The sequence below is a fragment of the Cydia amplana genome, chromosome 9 (genome assembly GCF_948474715.1).
Source record: "Cydia amplana chromosome 9, ilCydAmpl1.1, whole genome shotgun sequence".
In the NCBI taxonomy this organism is placed as follows: Eukaryota; Metazoa; Arthropoda; class Insecta; order Lepidoptera; family Tortricidae; genus Cydia; species Cydia amplana.
The window spans coordinates 1,360,391-1,388,134 of NC_086077.1; the positions used below are offsets into that span (position 1 = coordinate 1,360,391).

General features: G+C 37.1%; 2 protein-coding genes across 2 annotated transcripts; both read right to left on the reverse strand.

Moving 5' to 3' along the window:
• Positions 1-23: 23 nt before the first annotated feature.
• On the reverse strand, positions 24-20,629 carry LOC134650915 (zinc finger protein 436-like). Its single transcript, XM_063505864.1, has 7 exons — positions 20,443-20,629; positions 19,938-20,373; positions 19,587-19,829; positions 18,580-18,778; positions 2,966-3,055; positions 2,351-2,497; positions 24-228 (listed from the first exon to the last, which is right to left on the reverse strand). The coding sequence occupies exons 1-7, from the start codon at positions 20,563-20,565 to the stop codon at positions 75-77; spliced, it is 1,392 nt and encodes a 463-aa protein (XP_063361934.1). The 5' UTR covers positions 20,566-20,629; the 3' UTR covers positions 24-74.
• Positions 20,630-21,513: 884 nt separating this feature from the next.
• Positions 21,514-27,447, reverse strand: LOC134650920 (zinc finger protein 90-like). Its single transcript, XM_063505872.1, has 7 exons — positions 27,251-27,447; positions 26,794-27,181; positions 26,439-26,648; positions 25,998-26,196; positions 24,314-24,403; positions 23,698-23,844; positions 21,514-21,711 (listed from the first exon to the last, which is right to left on the reverse strand). The coding sequence occupies exons 1-7, from the start codon at positions 27,371-27,373 to the stop codon at positions 21,567-21,569; spliced, it is 1,302 nt and encodes a 433-aa protein (XP_063361942.1). The 5' UTR covers positions 27,374-27,447; the 3' UTR covers positions 21,514-21,566.
• Between the last annotated feature and the right edge of the window lie 297 nt (positions 27,448-27,744).

The following is a 27,744-nucleotide window of genomic DNA, read 5'->3' on the forward strand; positions in this document are numbered from 1 at the left end:
GAGTTTGTAATAAAAGGACAACATAATTTCAACATGATTTATTTCATTATTCTTGCGCTATCCTAATTTGAGCCTTATGACGTGGAGATAAGGTTGGGTGTGCGTTGTTTCTTGTGCGCGGTGAACTCGTGCCGGTTGCGGTGGTCGGAGCGGCCGAAGCGCACGCCGCAGAACCCGCACGGGTAGCGTTTCTCCTTCGTGTGGCTGACCATGTGGGCCGATAGATACCTGCATCGGTGTAAGTTTATTATAGACACAATGAAAATAAATTGATCAATTGTGAATCTTGTTTCAACGACGAAAGGGCTATCAATGGTCAATGTGTCGTTGTTAGTGTAAAATTAGAACCTGCTAGCGCATTTTGTGCATTATTCAAGCGATTATTTTGGGTACGTTTATTTTTATACCGGCGATATACAAAAATATAGATGAAGCGATATGAGGAATTTATAAGGATTTCGTTCTTGCTATTTTATATATCTATCGCGAATAATTTTAGGCGCGCTTTTGATGTATGTCCGCTTGTGTTAGCAGAAGACACAGAGGTGAACAGTGCTGAGACTGTCGCAAGTACGAGCTCTGTAAGGTTTACCTCAAAAGAAGTTGAGAAAGTAATCAAGAGTATGCAAAGAGGTAAATCGCCAGGGCACGACGGTCTCAGCATTGAGCACCTTAAACATGCTGGAACACACTTGCCTCGTGTTCTAGCCATGTTTTATTCATTGTGTCTAAGTCACACGTATTTGCCGGCACAGCTCACGAGAACAGTAGTAGTCCCTATTCTAAAAAATAAGACTGGTGATCTGTCAGACTCGAGTAATTATAGGCCCATCTCACTAGCAACTATACTGGCTAAAGTTCTTGACAGCTTGCTTAATGCACAACTTTCTAAACACATCAAACTGCACGACGCACAATTCGGCTTTAGGCCGGGGCTGTCGACCGAAAGTGCGATTTTGTGTCTTAAGCAAGCTGTCAGGTACTACAAGGACAGGAACACGCCGATCTATGCGTGCTTCCTGGACTTGTCAAAAGCGTTTGACCTGGTTGTGTACGACAAGTTATGGGATAAGCTTACAAAAACGGGAGTGCCCATTGAATATGTCGCATTGCTTAAACATTGGTACAACAGCCAGGTCAATCGAGTGAGATGGGCCGGAGAGGAGTCGGACGAGTACAGACTACAATGTGGGGTGAGACAGGGAGGGCTAACATCCCCTCTCCTTTTCAACCTCTACGTAAACGAGTTGATCGAGGCACTCAGCAGGGCACATGTCGGTTGCCATATAGGTGATGTGTGTTTTAATAATATAAGTTACGCGGACGACATGGCCCTGCTGGGGCCTTCGGCTGACGCGGTACGACAGCTCATCAATATATGCGAGGAATATGCCGAGCAGCATGGTCTAAAATACAACACGGCCAAAAGTGAGCTTCTTATTTTCAGAGCTCGTAAGTATAACCCGTCTACGGAGCCGAAGATCATGTTGTGCGGCGCACCCCTAAAAGTTGTAGATCGCTTCAAGTATCTGGGGCATATGCTCACAAACGAGTTGAATGATGATCAGGATCTGGAAAGGGAGAGAAGAGCGACGGCAGTGAGAGGCAACATGCTCGCCCGCAGGTTCGCACGGTGTAATAAATCAGTTAAATTGACGCTCTTTAGAGCTTACTGTCAGACATTCTACACGTGCAGCCTGTGGGTGAAGTTTACACAACGAGCCTATAACGCATTGCGCGTTCAATATAATAACATCTTGAGGATGCTGTTGCGGCTGCCGAAGCACTGCAGTGCGTCCGGCATGTTCGCTGAGGCGCGAGTAGATGACTTTTTCGCCATTAGGCGGAAAAGAATCGCCTCCATGCTGAGACGGGTGCGCGGCAGCAGCAACAGTCTTCTCAGGGTGTTGGCCGAGCGCCTTGACTGCCCGGTTACAAAGTTTTGGGTGGAGGTGGCAATTGGGAGAGCTAAATAGAGCATGGCAACCTGCGCTCCTCGTCTCGCAATGGCCACACATCTGCCAAATACGTAGCTTTTAGTTTTTAGTCATAAGTTTTTATTTTTATATTATACATATTTTTATTTCGTTCTATTATTTTTAGTAATTAACATAGTTTTTAAGATTATACCTACTAATAACGCTATGGATCAATGATCTGAAATAAACGATTTTTATTTTATTTTATTTTATTTTATTTATTTATTTTCGCTATGTATCCAAAAAGGCTACCAGTTTCCAGCATATGGCTGTTTTAAATTAACTTTGACTCCTACAAATGAGTACTGACGTTAAAATTAAATGCAGTCGGGCGACTAAGTAAGAAATTCAAAATGGCGGCCAACATTTACCCGGCTTTGATGAAGCTCTTGTCGCACAGTTGGCAGTGGAACTTCTTCTCGTCCGAGTGGATCAGGCGGTGGCTCTTCAACGTGGAGCTCCAGGCGAACGCCTTGCCGCACTCTTCGCACTTGTATGGGCGGTCCTCGGTGTGTCTCCTGTGAGAGTCATAGTTGGCTTCCAATGGCATTATTCATAAATGTTTGTCTAGTCTAACATACCGTAGCAGGCGTGGCTCACTCCGCGATTTTCTCGCGTCGCTACAAGTACCTACAAGGACATGTCGCGCACCGCCACGGACTAGAGATGCGCAAAACGCTTCCCCGAGTTGAAAATATCACTCATTTCGCTCAGTGGATCTGTAGACTATAATTGTTCACGAGTGAGTAGAGAGAGATGTCAATCAATCAGATACATACAGCCATAACTGCCATAAGGGCGACCAAGATGGCGTATCACGCGATACGATCCCGCCATGTTTTCCCGACACCCTCCGAATTCTTCCGAACCGCTCCGAAACCTATTCGCATCGTCTCACTCGCTTCTCACGCTCGGCTAGCTCATTCGAATCATGAGTGGGGAAGAGCGCGCAAGGGACACTGAGCGAGTTAAATTAAATCGCGTACCTTAAATGTTCATTAAGTCCAGATTTTCTGAAGAAGCCCTTTGAACAAAATTCGCATTGGAATTTTCTCTCTTTCTCGTGGACTTGTCGTCTGGAACAAACATAGTCAACACATAAATAACAAAAACGGCCAATTGCGAGTCAGACTCGCCCACCGAGGGTTCCGTACCGACGACTCGCATATACAACGGGGTATCCAGGGGGCTGCAATCCAGGTGGCTGGGCCCTGTCTTGGTCTAGGACAACAGTAGATTTTTTTAAAACTGGCGACCCCCCTGACTTTATAGTCAGGTGACCCCCTTCCTTGTCTATAGAGCTGGATCCGCCTTTGCACATATCTTACATACCTATTATTATTTACATATCACAAGTGAAAACCACAGAAGTGAAGCGCTGGTGAACGGAGCGAAGTGAGTCGCACGGTAAAGCTTTGGTTTCCTCCGAAAGCGGTGCCGTCATATAGCGGCCGTCTCCATACAAATACTACGACATCCATATTTAGCCGTATTATTTAGTATGGAGACGGCCGCTATATGACGGCACCGCTTTCGGAGGAATCCAAAGCTTAAGAGCGTGCGACTTGCAATCCGGACGTCGCGGGTTCAAACCCCGTCTCGTATTACTTAATGAGTTTTTCCAAACTTATGTACGAAATATCATTTGATATTTACCAGTCGCTTTTCGGTGAAGGAAAACATTGGTCCACGAGCCAGGCGCAAATTTCGTCAGTCATCGCCTCCCGGGTGAAAACTCGTATACTGGTTAACGGCCATATATGATGAACCCTCGTGGACGTCAGCTGCCGCTACGTTGGTGGGTTGAGGAATGGCAGCCACCGAAACACGTAAAAAAAAACTTTTTTTTCAGTCATCGCCTCCCGTTTGATACTTAGTCAGATGAAAGTTTAGGTGCTATTGTTAATAAAAACAATCGTCAGCCGGTTGTATCGCGGTGGAATCACCGTCAGCTGGTCACATGAACATGTAAAAAAAAATTTTTTTTTCAGTCATCGCCTCCCGCTTGATACTTTGTCAGATGATAGTTTAGGTGCTATTGTTAATAAAAAAACTCGTCAGCCGGTTGTATCGCGGTGGAATCACCGTCAGCTGGTCACATGAACATGTAAAAAAAAATTTTTTTTTCAGTCATCGCCTCCCGCTTGATATTTTGTCAGATGATAGTTTAGGTGCTATTGTTAATAAAACAAATCGTCAGCCGGTTGTATCGCGGTGGAATCACCGTCAGCTGGTCACATGAACATGTAAAAAAAAAATATTTTTTCAGTCATCGCCTCCCGCTTGATACTTTGTCAGATGATAGTTTAGGTGATATTGTTAATAAAAAAAATCGTCAGCCGGTTGTATCGCGGTGGAATCACCGTCAGCTGGTCACATGAATTTATAAAGCAAATAAATAAATACAATCTAAAATTTAAAATAATTGGTTTCAGTCATCGCCTCCCGTTTGATACTTTGCCAGATGATAGTTTAGGTGCTATTATTAATAAAAAGAATCGTCAGCCGGTTGTATCGCGGTGGAATCACCGTCAGCTGGTCACATGAACATGTAAAAAAAATTTTTTTTTTTCAGTCATCGCCTCCCGCTTGATACTTTGTCAGATGATAGTTTAGGTGCTATTGTTAATAAAACAAATCGTCAGCCGGTTGTATCGCGGTGGAATCACCGTCAGCTGGTCACATGAACATGTAAAAAAAAAAATTTTTTTCAGTCATCGCCTCCCGCTTGATACTTTGTCAGATGATAGTTTAGGTGCTATTATTAATAAAAAGAATCGTCAGCCGGTTGTATCGCGGTGGAATCACCGTCAGCTGGTCACATGAACATGTAAAAAAAATTTTTTTTTTCAGTCATCGCCTCCCGATTGATACTTTGTCAGATGATAGTTTAGGTGCTATTATTAATAAAACAAATCGTCAGCCGGTTGTATCGCGGTGGAATCACCGTCAGCTGGTCACATGAACATGTAAAAAAAATATATTTTTTCAGTCATCGCCTCCCGCTTGATACTTTGTCAGATGATAGTTTAGGTGCTATTGTTAATAAAAAACATCGTCAGCCGGTTGTATCGCGGTGGAATCACCGTCAGCTGGTCACATGAACACATCAAGCAATTAAATAAATAAAATCTAATATATGTTCATATGACCAGCTGACGGTGATTCCACCGCGATACAACCGACTGACGATGTTTTTTATTAACAATAGCACCTAAACTATCATCTGACAAAGTATCAAACGGGACGCGATGACTAAAACCAATTATTTAGTTTCCGTGCCTTCGCTTGAACCACTTACGAGATTGCCAGCGCTCGGCTGCACAGTGTGTAATTTTAGCCCGGCTGCGGCCACGTGTAGTTTATGTGTTTATTCGAAAGAGCTTGATATGGCAAACAGTTGATAAAAATTCCCATAGTAAATTTCTGTATACTTTTGGAGAAATTATTTTTTTTGTGAAAGGTCAATGACCTTAAGGAAAAATTATTAAATTTTTTTCTGCTAAAATATAATTGTTTCTATTTTTGTTAGTATCTTATGTAACGTAACATTGCATTATCTATTCGTATAAAAAAAATAGGAAATGTAGCCTAAGTATTATAAGAATTATTTAAGATTTTCTTATTTTCACTTTTTATTTATTTTTAATTTAACCTTGTGTCGGTCGCATTTTATTCTTCATTATAAATATGAACAATATTGTTATTTATTATGTCCTAAAAAATTACACACGACAATAGAAGGGGTAGAGAGATATAGCGTTTCTAAGTATTTTAGAAATTTCTATGGAAATAGGGTTGTCCAAAAGTAACCACAAAAATAAATCCTATAAAGATTATAAATGTGAAAGCTTGTATGTTTGGATGTGTGTTGCTCGATCACACAAGAACGGCTGACCCGATTTAGATGAAATTTAGCTTAAGGTGCTACCCGAGGTTTTCGTCGATTTTTGACAGGTTTTGAATCGTATTTCCTTTTTTTGCACTACAGATAGAATTAAGACAAACGGTTGTCGGTTCTTTATTCTTTTATCTCCGGTTTTGTCTACCGGATTTTGAAAGAAATGAATACTTATTTTTTATGACTTTTTTAAACATTGTTTAAAAACACTTTTTTCGTATCTAGTTTGCTGTGAAGGATCTTGTACGAAATCTACATATGTATCTTTGACGTCGAAAAACGTGTCTTTTAAAAAGTTATGGCCAGAAAACCAGTTTTTTAGCCTAAAATTGTTCAACTTTGATGCCAAATATCTCGAAGACAATGAACTTTGAAGTCAATATGGGATACTATATTGCTTAAAGCCGTTGCTGTTAATATAATAAGCTACAAAAAACATTAGAAAACTAAGGGATTCAGATCGAAGGTCATTGGCGTGGGGTAGTCCCTTAATGATCAATCATCATCAATCAATTCAATTCTTCAGATGATAATACGATGTTGTTATCTTCGTTATCCTCAGTATCCCGTTCAAATTCACTACAAGTATCAGCAGAATAATTTTGCGGTGACGGGTCATCATGGATAAGTACGTTATCCATTGTGGGTTTTAAAAGTTGCAGAACTTTCTCTGGAATGGCAGAATGTTTTCGTTTTTTTGTCTATCACCAACGGACATAGTCTACAAAAGAGGGTCAGAAGACTCCAAAGCTCGGTGAAACAAGTCAAGGACAGGTTTTACGGTCTAATTTGCGTATATGATGGTGCTCTCGATCATAACGCCAAAATTTGTTCCTTGATTCATCGGCTTGTTCTGAGAGCATTCCAATGGGTAAGATTCTATGATTTTTGCACCATGACGCCTCACCCCCGCTTCTCCGGACATTGAGTATTGATATTGGGTTTAGGCGTAATACCACGCAATGTCCTTCATCGAAGATATGACCCAAGGTTCTTTTGCGTAGCACAATTTTTTAAGAGTCAAACATAATAATGCCTACAAACCAAAAAATTTGTGAAGATTTTGTTTTGACCTATTGGTTTTAAAAAGTTGAGTGATTTAATGATATAAGTAATATAATAAACCAAAATTAACGATGTTATTTATGAGCAGAATCAATAAATATGACTGAACATGATAATTAAATTTCCATAGAAAAGTTAGTGACAACCCTAAACAAAAAATTTAAAAATTCATATCTCGCCACCCCTTCATTTTTATGAGCTGGAATTTAATATATAACTATGTTATTACATGTAAATTCAATCCATTAAAAAATAAAATGCGACCATTGAGGCACTGTCCCAAAAAATTTTTTTTTCCTATTTGGTAAAAACCTTAATTGTGTCTTAATGTACCGAGTTTTTTTATGCAGTTTTTTTGCAGAATTATGGCTACAAACTTCTTTTATGGGAACATATTTTATTTATTTGCATATAATGCACCTGAAAAAAGATAATGCACTTTTATGGTTTCTATGGGTTTTTCTCGCAAATCACAATAACTCCGAAAATAAAGTCCGTCAACCAAATCTTGTCAGTAGTAAAAGGCGGCAAATTTGAAAAATCGCGGGTTAGCAACACTGTGTTCAAATAATTCCAAAACGCGTGTCATCTGTGTTTTATCTGTGGAATGTGGACCGTGAATGACAGCCGTCACCTTATTTGTTTTCATTTGGTTTTCATTCTGAATCGTTTCTGTTTCAAGAGATATTTCTGCTGTCACCATTAAATACCAATACATTAAATAAGATTAAGCAAAGCTAAGGGGCCTACAATGTACAATCATGCTCGTTGATGGTAAACATTACTAAAAATTGAGGTTATGACAAGTATTGGAAGAACTCTTTCGAACTTTTAAGATTATGTTCAGTTTTTTTGTTTTAGGGTTAAAAGCCATAAATAAAATTAAAACGTATGCCTAAATCTATCCAACAAGACAATAAATTGTGTCCTGGAAACCGTCCATAGGCCCACATGTCAAATATTTTCAGCAATCAGTTGTGACTATTTACAAAGGTAAACCTTTTAAACAGTATTAAGAGCCATTATTATATCGCCGTTCTTTCGCAATATCTACCTAATCTATACATGTTTGTTGCAGGATTAAATCTTGCCCAATATAAGGCGTTCGTAGTAGGTAGTATCTTTTCAGACAATACTTACCTATGGCGGTTTATGTACGTGTACAACGCAACCAAGTCGAAAAGTGACCCTTATCTTATTTACCTTTAAATTAAATAAACACCCAAATATCAGTTGTTTTATTTTTAATATGTATATTGTACAATATATACCAATCAAAAAAATTACACAGGTATGTCATATTCATCCAGAACAGTACACTAATTTACATTAACAAGTGGCATATTATATTGTAAATAACAAATATATGCACTATCTAATTATCTGCATTTTGATATGATTTTATTTTAGTAAACTTAGAAGACATAGATAGGGAACAAAGAGAATATAAGCAGTTGTTTTTGATATCTTCAAATTTGTTCATCATTTTAATTAACATTGTTTTAACATCGCTTTTAAATTGCCCGTCCATGTTTCAATTTTTTTCAATAAACCGCGAGTGACAATTTGAATTGACGTACGCAGGGCGCGCTCAGCGGAAAAGAAAATCTGTTGGTTCGATGTACATTGCTGCTTTTCTTAACGCAATACTGCTCTTTGAGTGTTGCCCTACTTTAGTTTGCTTTACATTGCTACTGACAAGATTTGGTTGACGGACTATAATTATAAAAAAACTTTTGGTGTCTTTGTCAAACCTCTAAAATAGAAACAGCTATCAATTGAACACATAAACCACACATGACCGTAACGAAGCCAAAATTACACACTGTGGGCTGCTTTCTCTTCAGTACCATATAAGCCGGCAAGGCCCTTAGCGGTGGTTCAAGCGTCGGCAGGAACCTAAATATCCGTTTTTTACCCTTCGGGGGAAAAACGGTTCTATTTAGGTCTTCGTGCCTTCGCTTGAACCACTTATGAGACGTGTTTAAACCTCTGCCGGCGCTGGCCCGGGCGTACTGTGACTGTTAATATTTATGCAAAAATCACATAATGAGAATATGGGCCTGAAATTTATTCCGTATTGACATAATAAATAAAAGATTGATTGCGTCAACCTTTAAGTAGATTTTCATCATTTAGAATTATCGATATATGAGGTTATTCTTAGCACTGACTTGCCACAGAAGATAAATATTGCGACTATAAAAGTACTTGAATTTTTATATAAAACAACGGTTTGGCTTTTAGTTGATTGACCTTTCCTTAAATAATTATTAAAGTCATAATCTTATATGAACCTGTATGTACTATCTTACGCAAATAAATTCATTATGAATTATAAGTAGGTACGTGTAGGTTGTACACATTTTTGTGTAACCACTATCTGAAGTAGAAGTTCTGATGCTTGTAAAGTAAACCTCATCAAGTGAATTTTACATCATACCCATTCAGACTACCTCTGATGATACAACAACCCACTAGGTGATAAAAAGGTTTTGTTGTATTATGTAATGATATTATTTCACAAAAAAAAATATTAATAAAATACTACTTGTCTATTGCTTAAACACAAATAATAGCACTGTCGGCTCATCCAAAAAACTATTTTAAATTTGTTACTAATAGGAAAAGCTTGGGTCCTCTCTGGTTTAACGTATTCTATCAATTTAATGTAAATGGTAAGATGTATCATTGGTCAGATGTAATGTAATATGTTTTTTAATGTGGACAAATACCCAAATATTGTCAATATTTAGACAATAATAGTAATTGACTTGGTGTATCTTTATATCTATGATACTGTGCGTTGACTTAAGGTACCTCTATAGGATGTAGTATCGGCTTAGTTGAAACTATTACTAGGTAGCTGAGAATTGTTACTAGTTAATAACGTATACATTAAATCGTGAAGTGTATTGTCTTCTTCACTTCTGACGCTACATTTAGGCAGAGGAGTGCTCGATTCGAAATAATATTAAATTATTTTCACAAATAAACACATCATGTACATAATTTCTTACACATTTACGGAATATGTTGTCCTTATGTAATGGGCTATATACAAATAAAGCTGGTATACCTAGTCAATAACTATTAATGTCTAAATCTAAATAATGTCAATATTTGGGTATTTGTCCACATTAAAAAAACATATTACATTACATCTGACCTATTATCACGTTGCCGGGTCTATTGATACTGCAAACAGCCTTATACACGCGAGAGAATTGAGATAAATACCCCAGACGGGCCGACAATAGCGACCGGATTACACGATACGGACAAAAACTAACAGCGGTGCCCCGTAGCTTAGCAAAGAGAGCAAAAACTATACACGTCATGGGCCCCTCCGTGTATAATAACCTGCCAGCAATAATAACAGACGCACCTAGTTTGTTACTCTTTAAGAACAAACTTAAAACTTGGCTTTTTGAGCGGTCGTTCTATAATATAGAAGAATTTCTGACTGCGTAATATTAACGTAAATGAATGAAAATATAAAACTACGCAAGTAGCGAATCAACTTTAATATTTAGAATACTTTGTAATTTTTGTTTTTATTATGTTATTTGACAATGGGATGTAACGATACCGATACCGATACGATATATCGGCAGATATAATCGGCAGGCCGATATATCGGCATCGCCGATTTAAATACACCCGATATCATAACAAAATGTAAACAACCCACAGTAAGATATTTTATTGGGCAAGAATATTCTTCACCTCAATTTTAACTGTGTCAAAACTTACGTAAGTTTTACTACGATAGATTACTTACTCAACGTAACAGTGAAGCTGCTATAATCGTGCTATTTTGCTAATAGGAATATATTTTTCTTTGTTTTTATTTTTCAGTTTTTCACACTTCTTAAAATCAAATGTCTATTGAACATAAGTATGTTTTATGCATATTTATTGATGTTATTATTCCATAATAATATTGGATTATTATACAAATCTAATTTAACACAAATTTAAGAATTTCACAAAAGGATCGTCAAACATGAAAAAAAAATTGTATAAAAAATACTAGTCTAGAATTTTTCTAGAATAAAATCTAAATGTCAAATAAATAAATTAAAAACACAAAAGAAGTACAAACATCAGAATATTCGGAATATCAATTTCCTCATCGTTAATCAAATATACCTAATAAATAAATAATCATTTCGAATAAAAATTAATCCCACGTTGTTTTGTCATTCATGTAGTCTTGTGTGGTATAGTATAATACGCATTAAAAATAAGTTTACGCTTTACATCATTCTTAAATTTATTAATAGATAATTCAGTAATATGGTTTGGAAGTTTATTATAAAATCTCACACAATTACCCATTTCTAATTTTTGATTTTATGGAGCCGAGTGAAGGGCACTGCGAGCTTATGTTTATTTCTAGTATTAATATTATGAATTTCACAATTTTTTCTAAAATTTACAATATTTTTATGTACATACAGAATATTCTCATAAATGTATTGACAGTGCACTGTCATTATGTCAATTTCCTTAAATTTATCTCTAAGTGAGTCTCTATGGTTCATTTTGTATATTGCTCGAATAGCCCTATTCTGCAGAACAAAAATGGTATTTATCTCTGAAGCACCACCCCACAGTAAAATACCATATGCCATAATGCTATGGAAGTAACTAAAATATACTAATCGAGCTGTTTTCACATCAGTTAACTGACGGATTTTGCTCACTGCAAAAGCTGCAGAACTCAGTCTATTCGAAAGAGTAGCAATATGGGGACCCCACTGGAGTTTAGAATCTAAAGTTATACCAAGAAAAACTGTACTATCAACTAATTCCAATTCCTCATCCTTCACAATGACACTTGTTTGCACATGCCTAACGTTACTACTAGTGACAAACTTAATACATTTAGTCTTTTTCTCATTTAACAATAAATTATTAACATTGAATTATTAACATTGAATTTTATTTGATTTATTAACTAACTACCAGGCTATCGATATCGGTATCGGTATCGCCGATTATTTACTTTAAATATCGGTATCGGTATCGTATCGGCAAAATCATGTATCGTTACATCCCTATTATTTGTACTAGCTAAAGTCCGTCAACCAAATCTTGTCAGTAGTAAAAGGCGGCAAATTTGAAAAATCGCGGGTTAGCAACACTGTGTTCGAATAATTCCAAAATGCGTGTCATCTGTGTTTTATCTGTGGAATGTGGATCGTGAATGACAGGCGTCACCTTATTTGTTTTCATTTGGTTTTCATTCTGAATCGTTTCTGTTTCAAGAGATATTTCTGCTGTCACCATTAAATACCAATACATTAAATAAGAATAAGCAAAGCTAAGGGGCCTACAATGTACAATCATGCTCGTTGATGGTAAACATTACTAAAAATTGAGGTTATCACAAGTACATACTGGAAGAACTCTTTCGAACTTTTAAGATTATGTTCAGTTTTTTTGTTTTAGGGTTAAAAGACATAAATAAAATTAAAACGTATGCCTAAATCTATCCAAACAAGACCATAAATTGTGTCCTGGAAACCGTCCATAGGCCCACATGTCTAATATTTTCAGCAATCAGTTGTGACTATTTATATACAGAGTATTATGCTTGGTTGTAGTGACCCGGTAACATTGGTAACTTCATTATATTTTTTCAATTAATGACCTGAATTATAGTGTAAGCTAAAGTGACCCTTATCTTATTTACCTTTAAATTAAATAAACACCCACATATCAGTTGTTTTATTTTTAATATGTAATCCTATTGTACAATATATACCAATCAAAAAAATTACACAGGTATGTCATATCAATCCAGAAGAGTACACTAATTTTTTTAATTAACAAGTGACATATTATATTGTAAATAACAAATATATATATGCACTATCTAATTATCTGCATTTTGATATGATTTTATTTTAGTAAACTTTAGAAGACATAGATAGGGAACAAAGAGAATATAAGCACTACGTTAGGGAGTTGTTTTTTGATATCTTCAAATTTGTTCATCATTTTGATTAACATTGTTTTAACATCGCTTTTAAATTGTCCGTCCATGTTTCAAATTTTTTCAATAAACCGCGAGTGACAATTTGAATTGACGTACGCAGGGCGCGCTCAGCGGAAAAAAAAATATTTTGGTTCGATGTACATTGCTGCTTTTCTTAGCGCAATACTGCTCTTTGAGTGTTGCCCTACTTTAGTTTGCTTTACATTGCTACTGACAAGATTTGGTTGACGGACTATATGTAATTTGACATGTAATCACCTATTATCAATAAAGTATTAGTATGAGTATGAGTATGATACAAGTTACCAATTTACATTAAATTTATAGAAAATATGTTAAAAGAGGACCCAAGCTTTTCCTATTAGTTACAAATTTAAAACAGGTTTTTCGATGGGCCGGCAGTGCTATTATTTGTGGTTAAGCAACAGACAAGTAGTATTTTATTATAATTATTTTCTTAAAATAATATCATTACATAATACAACAAAACCTTTTTATCACCAAGTGGGTTGTTGTAAAGAAAGCATCAGAGGTAGTCTGAAAGGGTTTGATGTAAAATTCACTTATGAGGTTTAATTTACAAGCATCAGAACTACTACTCAGATAGTGGTTACACAAAAATGTGTACAACCTACACGTACTAAATTCATAATTTATTTATTTGCGTAAGATAGTACATTCAGGTTCATATAAGATTATGTCTTTAATAATCATTTAAGGAAAAGTCATTCAAGTAATAGTCAAACCGTTTTTTTTTATTTTATTTTACTTTATTAGGTACACTAAACAGACATCGTACAATATCATGGGTAATACAATTGTACATTATGGCTTAAATCTAGCACGAGATCCAAAACAAGTGTACACAGCATGTTTTACAATTTAGCGGAAATATTACAAACTAATTAACACCATATTATAGCTACAGTGAAAAATATCAGAGAAGAAAAAACTATCTAAACATTACAATATAACGAGTAACGAACTTTACATATAAAGACTATTAAACATCACAGATGAAACAAACTTAGAGGATTAAGGCAGATGTCATCAGTTTAGTGGGAGAAGAGGAGAAGAGGACGCCAGCCAAGCACTTCCTTGCTTTGTTTTATATAAAAATTCAAGTAGTTTTATAGTGGCAATGTTTAACTTATGTGGCAAGTCAGTGCTAAGAATTGTCTCATCTATCGGTAAATCCATATGATGAAAATCTACTTAAAGGTTGACGCAAACAATCCTTTATTATGTCAATACGGAATAAATTTCAGGTCCATATTCTCATTATGTGATTTTTGCATAAATATTAACAGTCACAGTACGCCCGGGCCCGCGCCGGCAGAGGTTTAAACACGTATAAGTGGTTCAAGCGAAGGCACGGAGACCTAAATAGAACCGTTTTCCCCCGAAGGGTAAAAAACGGATATTTAGGTTCCTGCCGAAGCTTGAACCACCGCTAAGGGCCTTGCCGGCTTATATGGTACCGAGGTGAAAGCAGCCGAGTGCTGGCAACCGGGCGGTATTATTACTTGAGTGGCGCGATAAATGTCGCTACTAGTTGATGAATTCGCTTGATTATGTCTGAGTTAGGGCTTGCAATCCGTATATCCGGATATCCGTCCAATTTAATATCCGTATTTAGATTAAGTAATACTACAAATTTTAAGAAAACTATCTTAAAAACTTTGAAATTTATAATAGTATTCACGTTTTCGGTTGATTTTATTTATTTGGATACATTTTTTACGTTATAAAATCTGTTTATTGAAATATTACTCCTTGATTGCCGACTCTTCGTCGATATTCTTATGCAGATCGACCTAGCTCCGTAAAAGTAACTTTGAGCGTACTTTGTACCGTGTTCTTGTCAAACATGATTTGCTGTTATTATTGTTAGCGTCCGAATACTTACGTTATTAACAAAGGGCGAACAGAACTAGATCGAGTCCAACGGAGGAGGACTTCGGTTGATATTGAACTGCCGAACGAAATGCAGTAGGGTTTAGTAGACGATAATAGTAGTTTATGCAACAGTGATATAATAAGGGTTCTTAAAATTCAAGGGTCGAAGTTACAAAACGAGACGTAGTCGAGTTTTGTAAAAAAAGACCCGAGAATTTTAAGAACCAATTATGAGCTGTTGCATACATTACTTTTTCTATGACAGCTGCAGCAAAAAAAAAAAAAAAGAGTTATTATTAAAAAAAAAGAGTTATTATTAAAAAAAAGAGTTATTATTTAAAAAAAATTGAGTTATTATTTAAAAAAAAAAGAGTTATTATTGTAAATGAAAACATACCTCTTTCAATCAAGATGATCGGAACTTGTATCTTTAAAAAAAATAAAGCAGTTGTATTATACTCATAAGATGACTGCTAGCAGTCATCTTATGAGCCTATAGACAAAGCATTCAAATGACATTGCTTTAGATATCACTGTCAGTCATTTAATTGACACATTTAAGTGCTGGAGTAGAAAAAGAAGGTTTTAGCATTTTGTATTTGAATAAATCTGTAATGAAAATCTTGATTGACTTTAAATGCAATGTAAAATCTCAACAAGAAGAGACTGGTCTAACACTTAGAAGATATTCGATTCTCTAAATATTATCAAAACCCCTATCAAGAAATGAATTTCGCAGCGCAGACTGCCAATATTAAATTGAGGGTTGAAGTATCGCCATAACCTAGTAAATTATTACTAACTAGCGACCCGCCCCGGCTTCGCACGGGTAACAAATTATACATAAACCCTCCTCTTGAATCACTCTATCTATTAAAAAAAACCGTATCAAAATCCGTTGCATAATTTTAAAGATCTAAGCATACATACAGACAGACAGACAGACAGACAGCGGGAAGCGCCTTTGTTTTATACTATGTAGTGGTATAGTTTGTATCACCTGTTCGAAAAACCATATCTAATCTAGTCAGGCAATTAAAGGTTGTGTATGAAATCTTTGCCGAAATTCATTTTTAGTTTTTGGAGAGTATAATTTAATTTTGCCATTACGTGGCAAATCAACACAATAATTCGTAGGTACTAACTTAACTAACCTAACTTCACGCGCGGTTACACCAGCTGTATATTTGCACTTGCACATCAACTTCAAATCATCGGCGAAAAGGTAGAACGCCACAAATAGCTTAATAAGCTAAAACCTTCGACGAAACAGAGAAGCTGCTAAGAACAGAGTACTAGAATACACTCAATCACTCACACGCGCACACACACACACACACACACACATACACACACACACACACACACACACACACGCACACGCACACACTCACAAACACAAACACCTGTCTCAGTCGATATTCACACCTTAAATCAAACGAAACGAGTAAGAATTAACAGAAACAGTGTACTTGTAGCTGTGTTGTAATGCATGTTTTAGAATTAAGTTAAAAACATATTACCTAGTAATTCTGTATAATTACCTACATATCTTAGTTACCTAATGTTAATAAAATAAAATAAATATTGTACTACTTATAAACCTAGGGAACAGCGGTGCCTCCCAACACAAGCATAAGCTTACCGGGCGGCTCCATCCCCTGTATCACAAAAATGTATACTATTATGAAATAAAGAATTTTTGATTTTTTTTTTGAATTTTTGAATTAATACTTGCTGGTACGCAGCCTTGTGTACGTAATAGTAGTTTATGTGACTGCTACATAATGAGAGGCATTAAAATACGAGTGTGGGTTTAAGAAACGAACGGTAGTGAGTCTCTTAATAGGATCACACGAGTGTTTTAATACCTAATTATGTACAGTTACATACACTACTTTATCTAAACACATACTTAAAACGAATTAAAAGATCAAATGGCGGTGAATGAAAATTTTTTCAAGCATGTCACGCATCCGTAGTTTTTTTAAATTACTAGACAAAAGAATGAAGTCCCTAATCTCATGTCACTCGAGATCAAATATCGTGCGGTTTATAATAAAAAAACATACTAAATTGACGTTTCGTATCGATAACTATTTTAATACCTGTATGGATACTAGAATAGAGACCCACTTGAGTATTGACTGCTGTTCCAAATTTAAACTCATAACCTTACAACAATCTATAACATTAAAGTACAAATTTTCCTACTACCACAGATAAGAAAGTTCTCATAGTAAAATTAGTTGTAATAAAGCTGGTCATTTCCTACGGTTTCTGAACGCATTATAGAGCACTAATGACATGTGTGTAGATAAAATTGTATTACACTTTTTATTAAATTCATCTGGGTTTTATGAAATAAAAAGTAAGTATTCGAATTATCCGTTTTATCCGGATATCCGGATACTAAAATAATAAATATTCCAAATATCCGGATACGAAAAATGGGCGGATATCGCAAGCCCTAGTCTGAGTTACAAGGGTGTTATCCTGTTATCTCGTAAGTGGTTCAAGCGAAGGCACGGAGACCTAAATAATTGGTTTCAGTCATCGCGTCCCGTTTGATACTTTGTCAGATGATAGTTTTGGTGCTATTGTTAATTAAAAAACACATCTGGATCACATGAACATATATTAGATTTTATCTATTTATTTATTTGCTTGATATGCTCATGTGACCAGCTGACGGTGATTCCACCGCGATACAACCGGCTGACGAGTTTTTTTATTAACAATAGCACCTAAACTATCATCTGACAAAGTATCAAGCGGGAGGCGATGACTGAAAAAAAAAATTTTTTTTACATGTTCATGTAACCAGCTGACGGTGATTCCACCGCGATACAACCGGCTGACGATTATTTTTATTAACAATAGCACCTAAACTATCATCTGACAAAGTATCAAGCGGGAGGCGATGACTGAAAAAAAATTTTTTTTTTACATGTTCATGTGACCAGCTGACGGTGATTCCACCGCGATACAACCGGCTGACGATTTTTTTTATTAACAATAGCACCTAAACTATCATCTGACAAAGTATCAAGCGGGAGGCGATGACTGAAAAAAATTTTTTTTTTTACATGTTCATGTGACCAGCTGACGGTGATTCCACCGCGATACAACCGGCTGACGATTTGTTTTATTAACAATAGCACCTAAACTATCATCTGACAAAGTATCAAGCGGGAGGCGATGACTGAAAAAAAAAATTTTTTTTACATGTTCATGTGACCAGCTGACGGTGATTCCACCGCGATACAACCGGCTGACGATTCTTTTTATTAATAATAGCACCTAAACTATCATCTGGCAAAGTATCAAACGGGAGGCGATGACTGAAAAAAAATTTTTTTTTTACGTGTTTCGGTGGCTGCCATTCCTCAACCCACCAACGGAGCGGCAGCTGACGTCCACGAGGATTCATCATACGTAGCCGTTAACCACTATAGGAGTTATCGCCTGGGAGGCGATTGGTCATGGAAACCTGTTCGTGGCTCGCGGTCTAATCGTGAGGAAACCGGACTAATCCCAATAAGGCCTACTTTCCCCTCTGGGTTGGAACGTCATATGGCAGTCGTTTTCGTAAAAACTAGTGCCAATTCCTGGGATTAGTTGCCAAGCGGACCCCAGGCTCCCATGAGCCGTGGCAAAATGCCGGGACAACGCGAGGAAGATGATGATGAAATGAAAACCACAAACTCCACAAAGTAACTCACATATGCCTGGACAGAAAAGGCTTGGAGCGGAACTTCTTCTGACAGCCGTCGCACTCGAACGCATGGTCCTGCGTGTGCGCGGTCGTGTGCGTGGCGAGCGCCGACCGCGAGAGGAAGCGGCGCCCGCACGACGCGCACCCGTGCGGGAGCGCGGCTCGGTTGTGGGCGAGCAATCTGTGCGCCGACAGGTTTGTTACCTCTGGAACACACAATGTATAGTTGGTCAACCAGATCTTGACAGTAGAAAAAGGCGGCAAATTTGAAAAATATACGCGCGAAGGGATATCCTGGATATCGTCCCATAGAAAATTTGAATTTCGCGCCTTTTTTTACTGACAAGATTTGGTTGACCAGCTATACATATATATAAGCTTAAAACAAAAGTGGAAAATTACTCTCTTGGGTGAGACTTGAACTCACGGCCTCTGGAAAAAAATTATCACAATATATAGCTGGTCAAACCAATTTGTCAGTCAGTAAGAACCAGGAAAACTGTAGTCGTCCTTTTCTTTTGGGTGCTAGTACTAATGTAAGGCAAATATAGTATGATTCTTTCTGTCTATGTTTGAAATGAGACAGTCCTTTGACAAACTTTAGTACAAATCTTTCTAATTAAACTTTAAAAAAAAATACCATCTGATTATGGCTAGAACAAGTAGAACAGCCGATTGCAGATTTAAATAAAATAAAAAACTTTTTTGGAACAAAGTTCCTTATCCGACGGTTTGCTGATGGGGGCCAGGTGAAAAAGAGTGTAAGATTTTGCCGTCACAAGCCCTACTAGTGCGATACATGCAAGTGGCAAATATTGCCGTCACAAGCCATACTACTGCGAGTACTGCGAAATATGTAATGTGTAAGAATTTGCCGTCACAAGCCCTACTAGTGCGAAATATGTAATGAGACTAATGAGAACAGAACAGAACACCATATGTAGCTTTTGCATTGAACAAATCTAGAATATAATTGTGAGGAAATAAAGTCAAAACTTTAATTTCTACACTTACCTTTACTACAGATTTCACATTTGAACCTTAAACCTAAATGTGTACTTTTATAGTGATATTTCCGACCCCTCACGGTGAATAAGAGCTTAGGGCAGCCTGGCACCTTGCATGGGAACATCTGCCGCTCCCCTTTAGGCTTGTGGAGGACCGAGTGCTGCTTGAGGTTACGGACCGGCTTGCCACATTCCTCGCACATTTGGTACTCTGGTTTAGATTTAGGTGGACGGCCACGTTTTTTACTTACTGTTAACAAATATAAATATGGTTAGATAATAATATACTTGTCCAGATATATAGAATTTTTTTTCAATATTATTCAGCAAAGGATAATAAAATGATGTTTCTTCTTACTTTTTACTCTACTTTTTCTTTTGCTCTTTTCATTTTTAATTTTTTTAACCACACTCAGTGGCTCTTTTTCCGGCTCTGTATCTTCCAACATGTCATCCTGAGCTTCCATTTGAATGTTTTCTAATTGCTCTTCATTCTTGATGTTTACATTTCCAAATTTGACATCATTTTTCACATCTATTTCTACTTTTATTTCTGTTCTGTACTCTTCAACTATACTTGAACCATATTCATCAGTGTCCAAAGGGTTCTCATGTTTTATTCCATTTTCATCAACATACAATGATAGTTTTTGATCTTCTTGCGATATAACTGGGTTCAAAGATTTCAAGTATGCATTATTCTCTAAAGATAGAGCCTTAAATTTGTAAAACGAAATTATTTTTCTATAGCAGATATTACATAGATTCGTTGTAATTTTTGAGTCCTGTGTTACCTGTTAATGAAGTGAAACATATAGTAATGTTAATACGTTTATAATAAACTCCCAAACGCTTATATTTACCTCAATATCTAAACAAAACAACATGATTTCGAAATAGTTTTTGTTGTCAACATTTATACCCCTTTCCAACTCTACCATAGCCTTATTGGCCGGAGTTTTAAGACAGGTCCTACATAAATCCATTATGAAAATTTTAATCCCAATTATTGAAGTAATAAAAAACGCATAATTCCAGAAATACTGAATTTTAAAATAAGTTACAAGCAAAGCACTAATAAATAAATATTGATTTGACATTGACAGCTAAGTTTCATTGCGTTTCGATACTGCTTATATACAAGCGGCGGCAAGACGTTGCCTTGCGTATAATTATGCTCGCGTAAAATACCATCTATAGTGTGTCAAAGGTCTGTTTGATTTCAAACATAGACAGAGAGAATCATACTATCTTTGTCTAACACTAGTACTAGCACCCAAAAGAAAAGGATGAGTGTATTTTTTTTAATTCCTATTTACTGACAAGATTTGGTTGACCCAGTATAGTAAATCTAGATGCCATCATGTAAAATCACACACGAGTGGCTTGCGTTGCGTATATTCATTCGTATTACTTGCGCAAGTTTCCCACGCCGTTACTTCACTTGCTCCAGCGACTTGTATTGTGTGCAAGCACTTTAAGTTCATTCAAATTTTCAGTACGACAGCACACGACAGTATCTAGCAAGCACTGCACAGTTAATTACTCGTACTTTTATCTGAGGAGTGAGGACACGGCATTCAAGCGATTAGCCATTTGCTTAAACTCTGTCTCCAAGCATCGAGTCACAATCAAGTCTAAATTTATCGTATTCCAGGCCGCAAATAGTCTCTGCCGTTTTAGATAACTTTGCCGAGTAATCATTTCACTGAAAATTGCACATTTCTGGGTTATAGAAATATAAAAAAAAGAATGTTTGGGGATAGAAAATATAATTCAAACTGTACATGTACCTAACTTAATATGTTACTATTAAATAAATACAATTATTCCAATCCTGCTTATAACTTGTATAACAATAACCGCTTTCCGAATTTGAGCCTTAACGCGTTGTAATAGGGTCAGTCGGCGTATTTTCTTGTGCCCAGTGAGCTCAACCAGGTAGCTGTTCGAAGAGTTTCAACCTTCTTCCTTGGAGATAAGATGTTCAATCCTTTGACTTGGTTCGTTTTTTCTGGTGCGCGGTGAACTCGTGTCGGTTGCGGTGGTCGGAGCGCTTGAAGGACATGCTGCAGTGCCCGCACGGGTAGGGCTTCGCCTTCGTGTGGGTCACCATGTGCGCTTTGAGGCCCCTACAACATACCAGCTTATATTATATTTATACACCGTGTTTTTATTGAATTCCGTTAACTTCGGGGTATGGTTAAGTACGTTTAAGAGAACTAAACGGCATAGTTAATTAAAAAAAAAAAAAATATTTTTGCTTTTTTTACAAAAAAAAAATAAGTTTAAAAACTAATTAAATGTAGCATATAGCGTTGTTGTAACACGGGCTTTACATTTAACTCAACGAAACAATTGAAATCTGTGACATATCAATGTCATTTCGAACATCGATCGACCGACAAATGTATGAACTCATTCTAAACCTTGGAGGATATAATCAAACGGAGACGCCATGTCTGTAATTTTCTGTACAAAACAGTCTGCCGATTTTTGCGGGGGAGGGGAACGTCAAATGTATGCGTAACGTAAAAATAGCCATGTCAGATAAACGTCAGTCCATACATTGTGTATGACCGTTGGCCGTCTATTTTCGACAGAGGGGAAAGCCTGTTAATGGCTACTCCGTTTAGTTGTATCCTCCAAGTTCTAAACACTAATCAATATGTCAACCGCCCCTAAGGCAAGTGTACACGCTTGTAGAGGCCATAAAGGAAAAAAATTAATTATTGATTATCTCCGAAATGGAGTTAATTCTTGGAGGATATAATCAAACGGAGACGCCATGTCTGTAATTTTCTGTACAAAACAGTCTGCCGATTTTTGCGGGGGAGGGGAACGTCAAATGTATGCGTAACGTAAAAATAACCATGTCAGATAAACGTCAGTCCATACATTGTGTATGACCGTTGGCCGCCTATTTTCGACAGAGGGGAAAGCCTGTTAAGAGTTAATTAGAATATCGGTGTCTTTGAGAAAGTTACTTGATTTAAGCTCAGGAATGCACCCTTGAAATTAACGGAAATAAAAAAAAAACACGGTGTATAAGTAAAAATAAATGCATTTTCGAGAAAAGATAAAATCGCGAATGTAATAGTCCAAGAGACAAATTAGCCCATTTATTAAATACTAGCGTCCCGCCCCGCTTCGCACGGGTTAACAAATTATACATAAACCTTCCTCTTGAATCACTCTATCTATTTGAAAAACCGCATCAAAATCCGTTGCGTAGTTTTAAACCTAGCTTTATTTGACCTTCATAAGCGCATTGTAATTATGCCTACTTGAATAAACTATCTTTTATCTTTATCTTTAAAGATCTAAGCATACATAGGGACAGACAGCGGGAAGCGACTTTGTTTTATACTATCACTACGTGTCAAGAGCACCCTAAACCGGCGAGCGTGTATGAGGAATATAATGAAAGTAACGAAAGCGAAAGAGGTATGTCAGGATCGTACCAAGTGGAAATCCGTGGTCTCTGCCTACCTCTCCGGGAAATAGGCGTGATTATATGTATTGTATTGTATCACTACGATTTTGGGATAATCGCTTTGAATACTGTGGTATGCCGTAGCCTGTAAGGCTAAGGACTGGACGCACGCGGCGAGCAGAAAATCAAGGCCGATCATACATACATACCTAAATTATACCTCTTGTTGATTTCGAGCACATCGGTCCCTGGTTATTTATTTATTTTATTTATTTGGAGATCCAACAGCTATGACATTAACATAGAAATTTTAGTAGATACAGGAAGCCAATTATAGGAACTCACAGGTAGTCACATAATATTAAACTAACAGATATACTACTTATTACTAAGGTTATGCACTATCGCAACCACATATGTGAACAAAGCCAATACAAATTCTATCTAATAAGGATAATTTGGAAGTAACTAAGATAGGTACTAATGTACTAATTAATTAACAAGTAACATAACATAATGAGGACTAAGGTAAAAATGTAAATAATACATAAGTAGGTATTTAAGAAGGCGACAACACGCTCACTCAAATGACTCGAAATATCTCTGCACTAAATTACGTCTCACGCTAGGGATTAACGGTCAAAGTACCTAACTATGAAACTCAAAACGGCGGTCATCTCACCCCGCATTCCTGAAGCTCTTGTGGCACTGGTCGCACTGGAACTTTTTCTCGGCCACGTGTATGAGGCGGTGGTTGTTGAGCGTGGTGCTCCGGACGAAAGCCTTCCCGCACTCTCCGCACTTGAAGGGGCGCTCATTCCTGTGTTTCCTGCCAGACGAGAGAACTATTTAAGAGGCTAACGAGAAATGGTGGTTTTCAAACGAGCGAGGTAAGCGGAGTGAAGTTCTTACATTCAACTTGGAACATACGCCTGGGGGCCTACCGCGAAAACAGAAATTCGCAACATGAGGGGATCTTTCTCTTTTACTCCAACGAAGTAACAGAAAGATGCCCGCAATTTCTGAACTTCGATTTTAGCGGTTAAAGCCCTGGCTAGGGGCACGTCCCGACATTTAGATGTTTTTTAGTTGAGCTATCAGAGACATTTAAATAAAATTGGGTACACGTATACGCTGACGGCATTATATTTTGTTCATTAAATTATGAGCGGGCTCAATCAAGCTCAATCTATGGAAACTAAACTTTATTTTCAAGGACAGACTCCAACCTAAACCTAAATAGGTTAAAGTTGGCCTCATAGAAAATAATCACGAAAACATGTAGGTATGTTTCTTACCTTACATGATCTTGACATGCCGTTTTTCTGAAGAATCCCTTCGAACAAAACTCACATCGGTATTTTCTCTCTTTGTTGTGGATATCCCGTCTGGAACAAACATACTCATCAAATACAGATTCAAGAAAACATCTTGTAATTTTAAAAGTGGTTATTCAGGTCAGAAAATAACAATGTTCATTATTAAATTTAAACCACACATATAAAGGAAAATTTGGTTTTGTGCAAAAAAGATCTACAGTTACTAATCTCTTAACCTGTGTACATGCTTGGACCGAAAGTATGGACCTTAACCTCCCAGTAGATATTATATACTTAGATTTTGAACGTGCATTCGACAAGGTTCCTCATCAGAGACTACTTTTGAAACTAGATCATTTTGGAATCCGTGGAAAGCTACTAAAATGGATAGAAGGGTACCTGTCAGACAGAACCTTCAGTGTGCGAGTCGGTGACTGCCTGTCTCAGCCACTAAACGTGCTGAGTGGAGTACCTCAAGGATCTGTCTTGTCTCCAACTCTGTTTTGAATATTTGTGACTGACTTAATAGCACTAATAGAGTCAGAGTCGTGCTTCTTTGCTGACGATGGCAAGTTCTTTGCCAACCCTCATGTTTCTTCGGGCCAGCTGCAAGCCGATTTGAATCGGTTAACGGAGTGGACTTCGAAGTGGATATTGAAATTGAATGTTAACAAATGCGCAGTTCTGCACCTCGGTAAAAGAAACCCTATGGTCCAATACATGATAGGGAACTCTCCAATTGCAGCGGTGACGTCCCAAAAGGATCTCGGTGTGACAGTTACAAATAACCTGAAGTGGGGTGAGCACATAAATAACATAGTCAAAAAGGCAAATTCGTTCTTGTATGTTATAAAACGCTCATTTCAATGCATATCTGTTGAAGCTTTTATCAAAATTTATAAAACATATGTCCGGCCCTTGCTAGAATATGCTTTTCAAGTATGGAATCCTTATTTCGTCAAAGACATTGACCTTCTAGAAAGTGCGCAGCGAAGAGCCACCAAGATTCCTTTTAAGCTGAAACGCTTGCCTTATGAAGAAAGGCTAAAGGTACTGAAGCTGCCCACACTCAAAGCTAGGAGAGTGAGAGGAGACCTCATCGAGTGTTTTAAGATTATCACCCACTGTTACATCCTCCCTGACATCCACAAAATAATCAATAAGAGAACTGTCAGCCGCGAGACCCGAGGTCACAGCCTACGAATTGTTCGCACTCCCACTACTACTAAAGCTGCATATCATTCCTTGTCCAACCGTGTCGTGGCGGCTTGGAACCGTTTACCGGATAGTGTTGTGACTGCCCCCTCGGTCAATGTGTTTAAAAACAGATTGGACAATTGGCTTTTAAGCAATAAGTTAGACTGATGATTACTAGTGAAGTGATATGACTATACAAACTTTGAACTATATAACACTGGACACTGTGTGACATAGGCTCATCAGCTCAATAGCTGCTCGCCTATAATTATATAATAATAATAATAATAATAAAATTAGTCTTTTGGATTAGCTGGTTTCCTCACAATGTTTTCCTTCCTTAAATCCTGCTGTCTAACGATTCGGAAGTCTCAATATCACACACTTGGCTACTAAGTATTTTTTACGGAATTCCAAAATTATCCGACACGACATAAGAAAACAACCACAACCCAATGGAACTCACATATGTCTTTTAAGAAAAATCTTCGCGCGGAATTTCTTCTCGCAGATGTCACACTCGAACGCGTTACCACGCGTATGTTCGATGACGTGTGAGTTGAGCGCCGACACGGAGACGAACCGGCGGCCGCACGTCGGGCAGGCGTGCGGGAGCAAGCCCGGGTTGTGCGCTTGTTGCTTGTGGGCTGATAGGTTGGCCACCTCTGGAACAAGTACACTTCGAATTCACCACATACTTGGGAAGTGAGCTAAAATCTCCTTGGCTCGAAAAATGCATAAAAAGGGCTTATATGTGTTTTGTAGGAATAATCAAAAGTGCAATTAACACAGAATAATATTTTTTTAATATTTTCCACCATATGAAAAAAGTATTACTAAGTAGTATAAGACAACTGGCAGGTTTCCTCAAAGTCTATTAAGCTTACATAATATTCTCAACACTTACCTTTATTGCAAATATCGCATTTGTACTTCATGCCCAGATGTTTAGTTTCATAGTGGTATTTCTGTCCCCTCTCTGTGTAGAAGAGCTTGGGGCAGTCTAGGACCTTGCACGGCAGCATCTGCTGGTCCTCGGGCCGGTGACGGACAGACGGCTCCATGATGTTACTGAGACGTATACCCTCCTCGCATATTTTATATTCTGGTTTTGGTTCTTAGGTGGACAACCATGTGTTTTATGAAAAAAAAATATAAAAAAGTTTATATTATTTATTTATTTATTAAAGCTTTATTTATTCCATAATTTTAACAGTTTTATGTATATTATTGAATTACTAATCAATAAAGCTACTCCTTACCTTTTACTCTGCTCTTTAGTGACTCTTTATCTGACTCCACATCTTCCAACATGTCTTCATCCCTAGCATCTCTCGGAAATACTTCCAATGATTGTTCACCCTTAACATCATTATTATCTAATGAAACTTCCCTTTTCACATCTATCTCAACTTCTATTTCTGCTCTGCATTCTTCCACAACACAAGACCCAAAATAATCAATTTCCAAGGGATCTTCATGTTTGATCACACTTCTATCCAGTTTTTGGTCCTCTAGCGATGTAACTGGATCCAAAGATTTTAAATAGGCATCGTTTTTTAAAGATAAAGTCTTAAATTTGTAAAACGATATGATTTTTCTATAGCAGATATTACATAAATTCTTTGATATATTTGAATCTTCTGTTACCTAAAAGTTGAATAAGACATGTAATAAATGTAGTACATGTTTAATAAATGCACACATGCTCCTATTTACCTCGATATCTAAGCAGAACATCATTATTTCGAAGTACTTTTTGTTATCCTCATTAATGTCCTTTTCCAAATCAGAAATAGCCTTATTGGTCGGAGTTTTCAGACAGGTTCTGCACACATCCATTATGATAAATTTCTTATCACGTATTTAACAAAGAAACAAGGAAAATCCTGGAAATATTGCATTTATACTTCGAAAATTTCAATCAATTCTATTGACATCACAACAATACTATTTGACAGCTATTTGATTGCGTTTCGATACTGCTTGTAGCTGGAGCATGCATTGTCCGGGCTACTTAATACATATAGTCCGTCAACCAAATCTTGTCAGTAGCAATGTAAAGCAAACTGAAGTAGGGCAACACTCAAAGAGCAGTATTGCGCTAAGAAAAGCAGCAATGTACATCGAACCAACAGTTTTTTTTTCCGCTGAGCGCGCCCTGCGTACGTCAATTCAAATTGTCACTCGCGGTTTATTGAAAAAAATTAAAA

What these genes read in the sequence shown, in the direction of transcription:
- LOC134650920 (XM_063505872.1), bottom strand. Translation starts at nt 27,373, where the DNA reads ATGGATGTGTGCAGAACCTGTCTGAAAACTCCGACCAATAAGGCTATT. An exon ending in TGTTCTGCTTAGATATCGAG is followed by an intron (nt 27,182 to 27,250) that starts GTAAATAGGAGC and finishes TTCAACTTTTAG; the next exon opens with GTAACAGAAGATTCAAATAT. An exon ending in AAGAGCTTCAGGAATGCGGG is followed by an intron (nt 21,712 to 23,697) that starts GTGAGATGACCG and finishes GGTATGTTGTAG; the next exon opens with GGGCCTCAAAGCGCACATGG.
- LOC134650915 (XM_063505864.1), bottom strand. Translation starts at nt 20,565, where the DNA reads ATGGATTTATGTAGGACCTGTCTTAAAACTCCGGCCAATAAGGCTATG. An exon ending in TGTTTTGTTTAGATATTGAG is followed by an intron (nt 20,374 to 20,442) that starts GTAAATATAAGC and finishes CTTCATTAACAG; the next exon opens with GTAACACAGGACTCAAAAAT. An exon ending in ATGTGAAATCTGTAGTAAAG is followed by an intron (nt 18,779 to 19,586) that starts GTAAGTGTAGAA and finishes TGTGTGTTCCAG; the next exon opens with AGGTAACAAACCTGTCGGCG.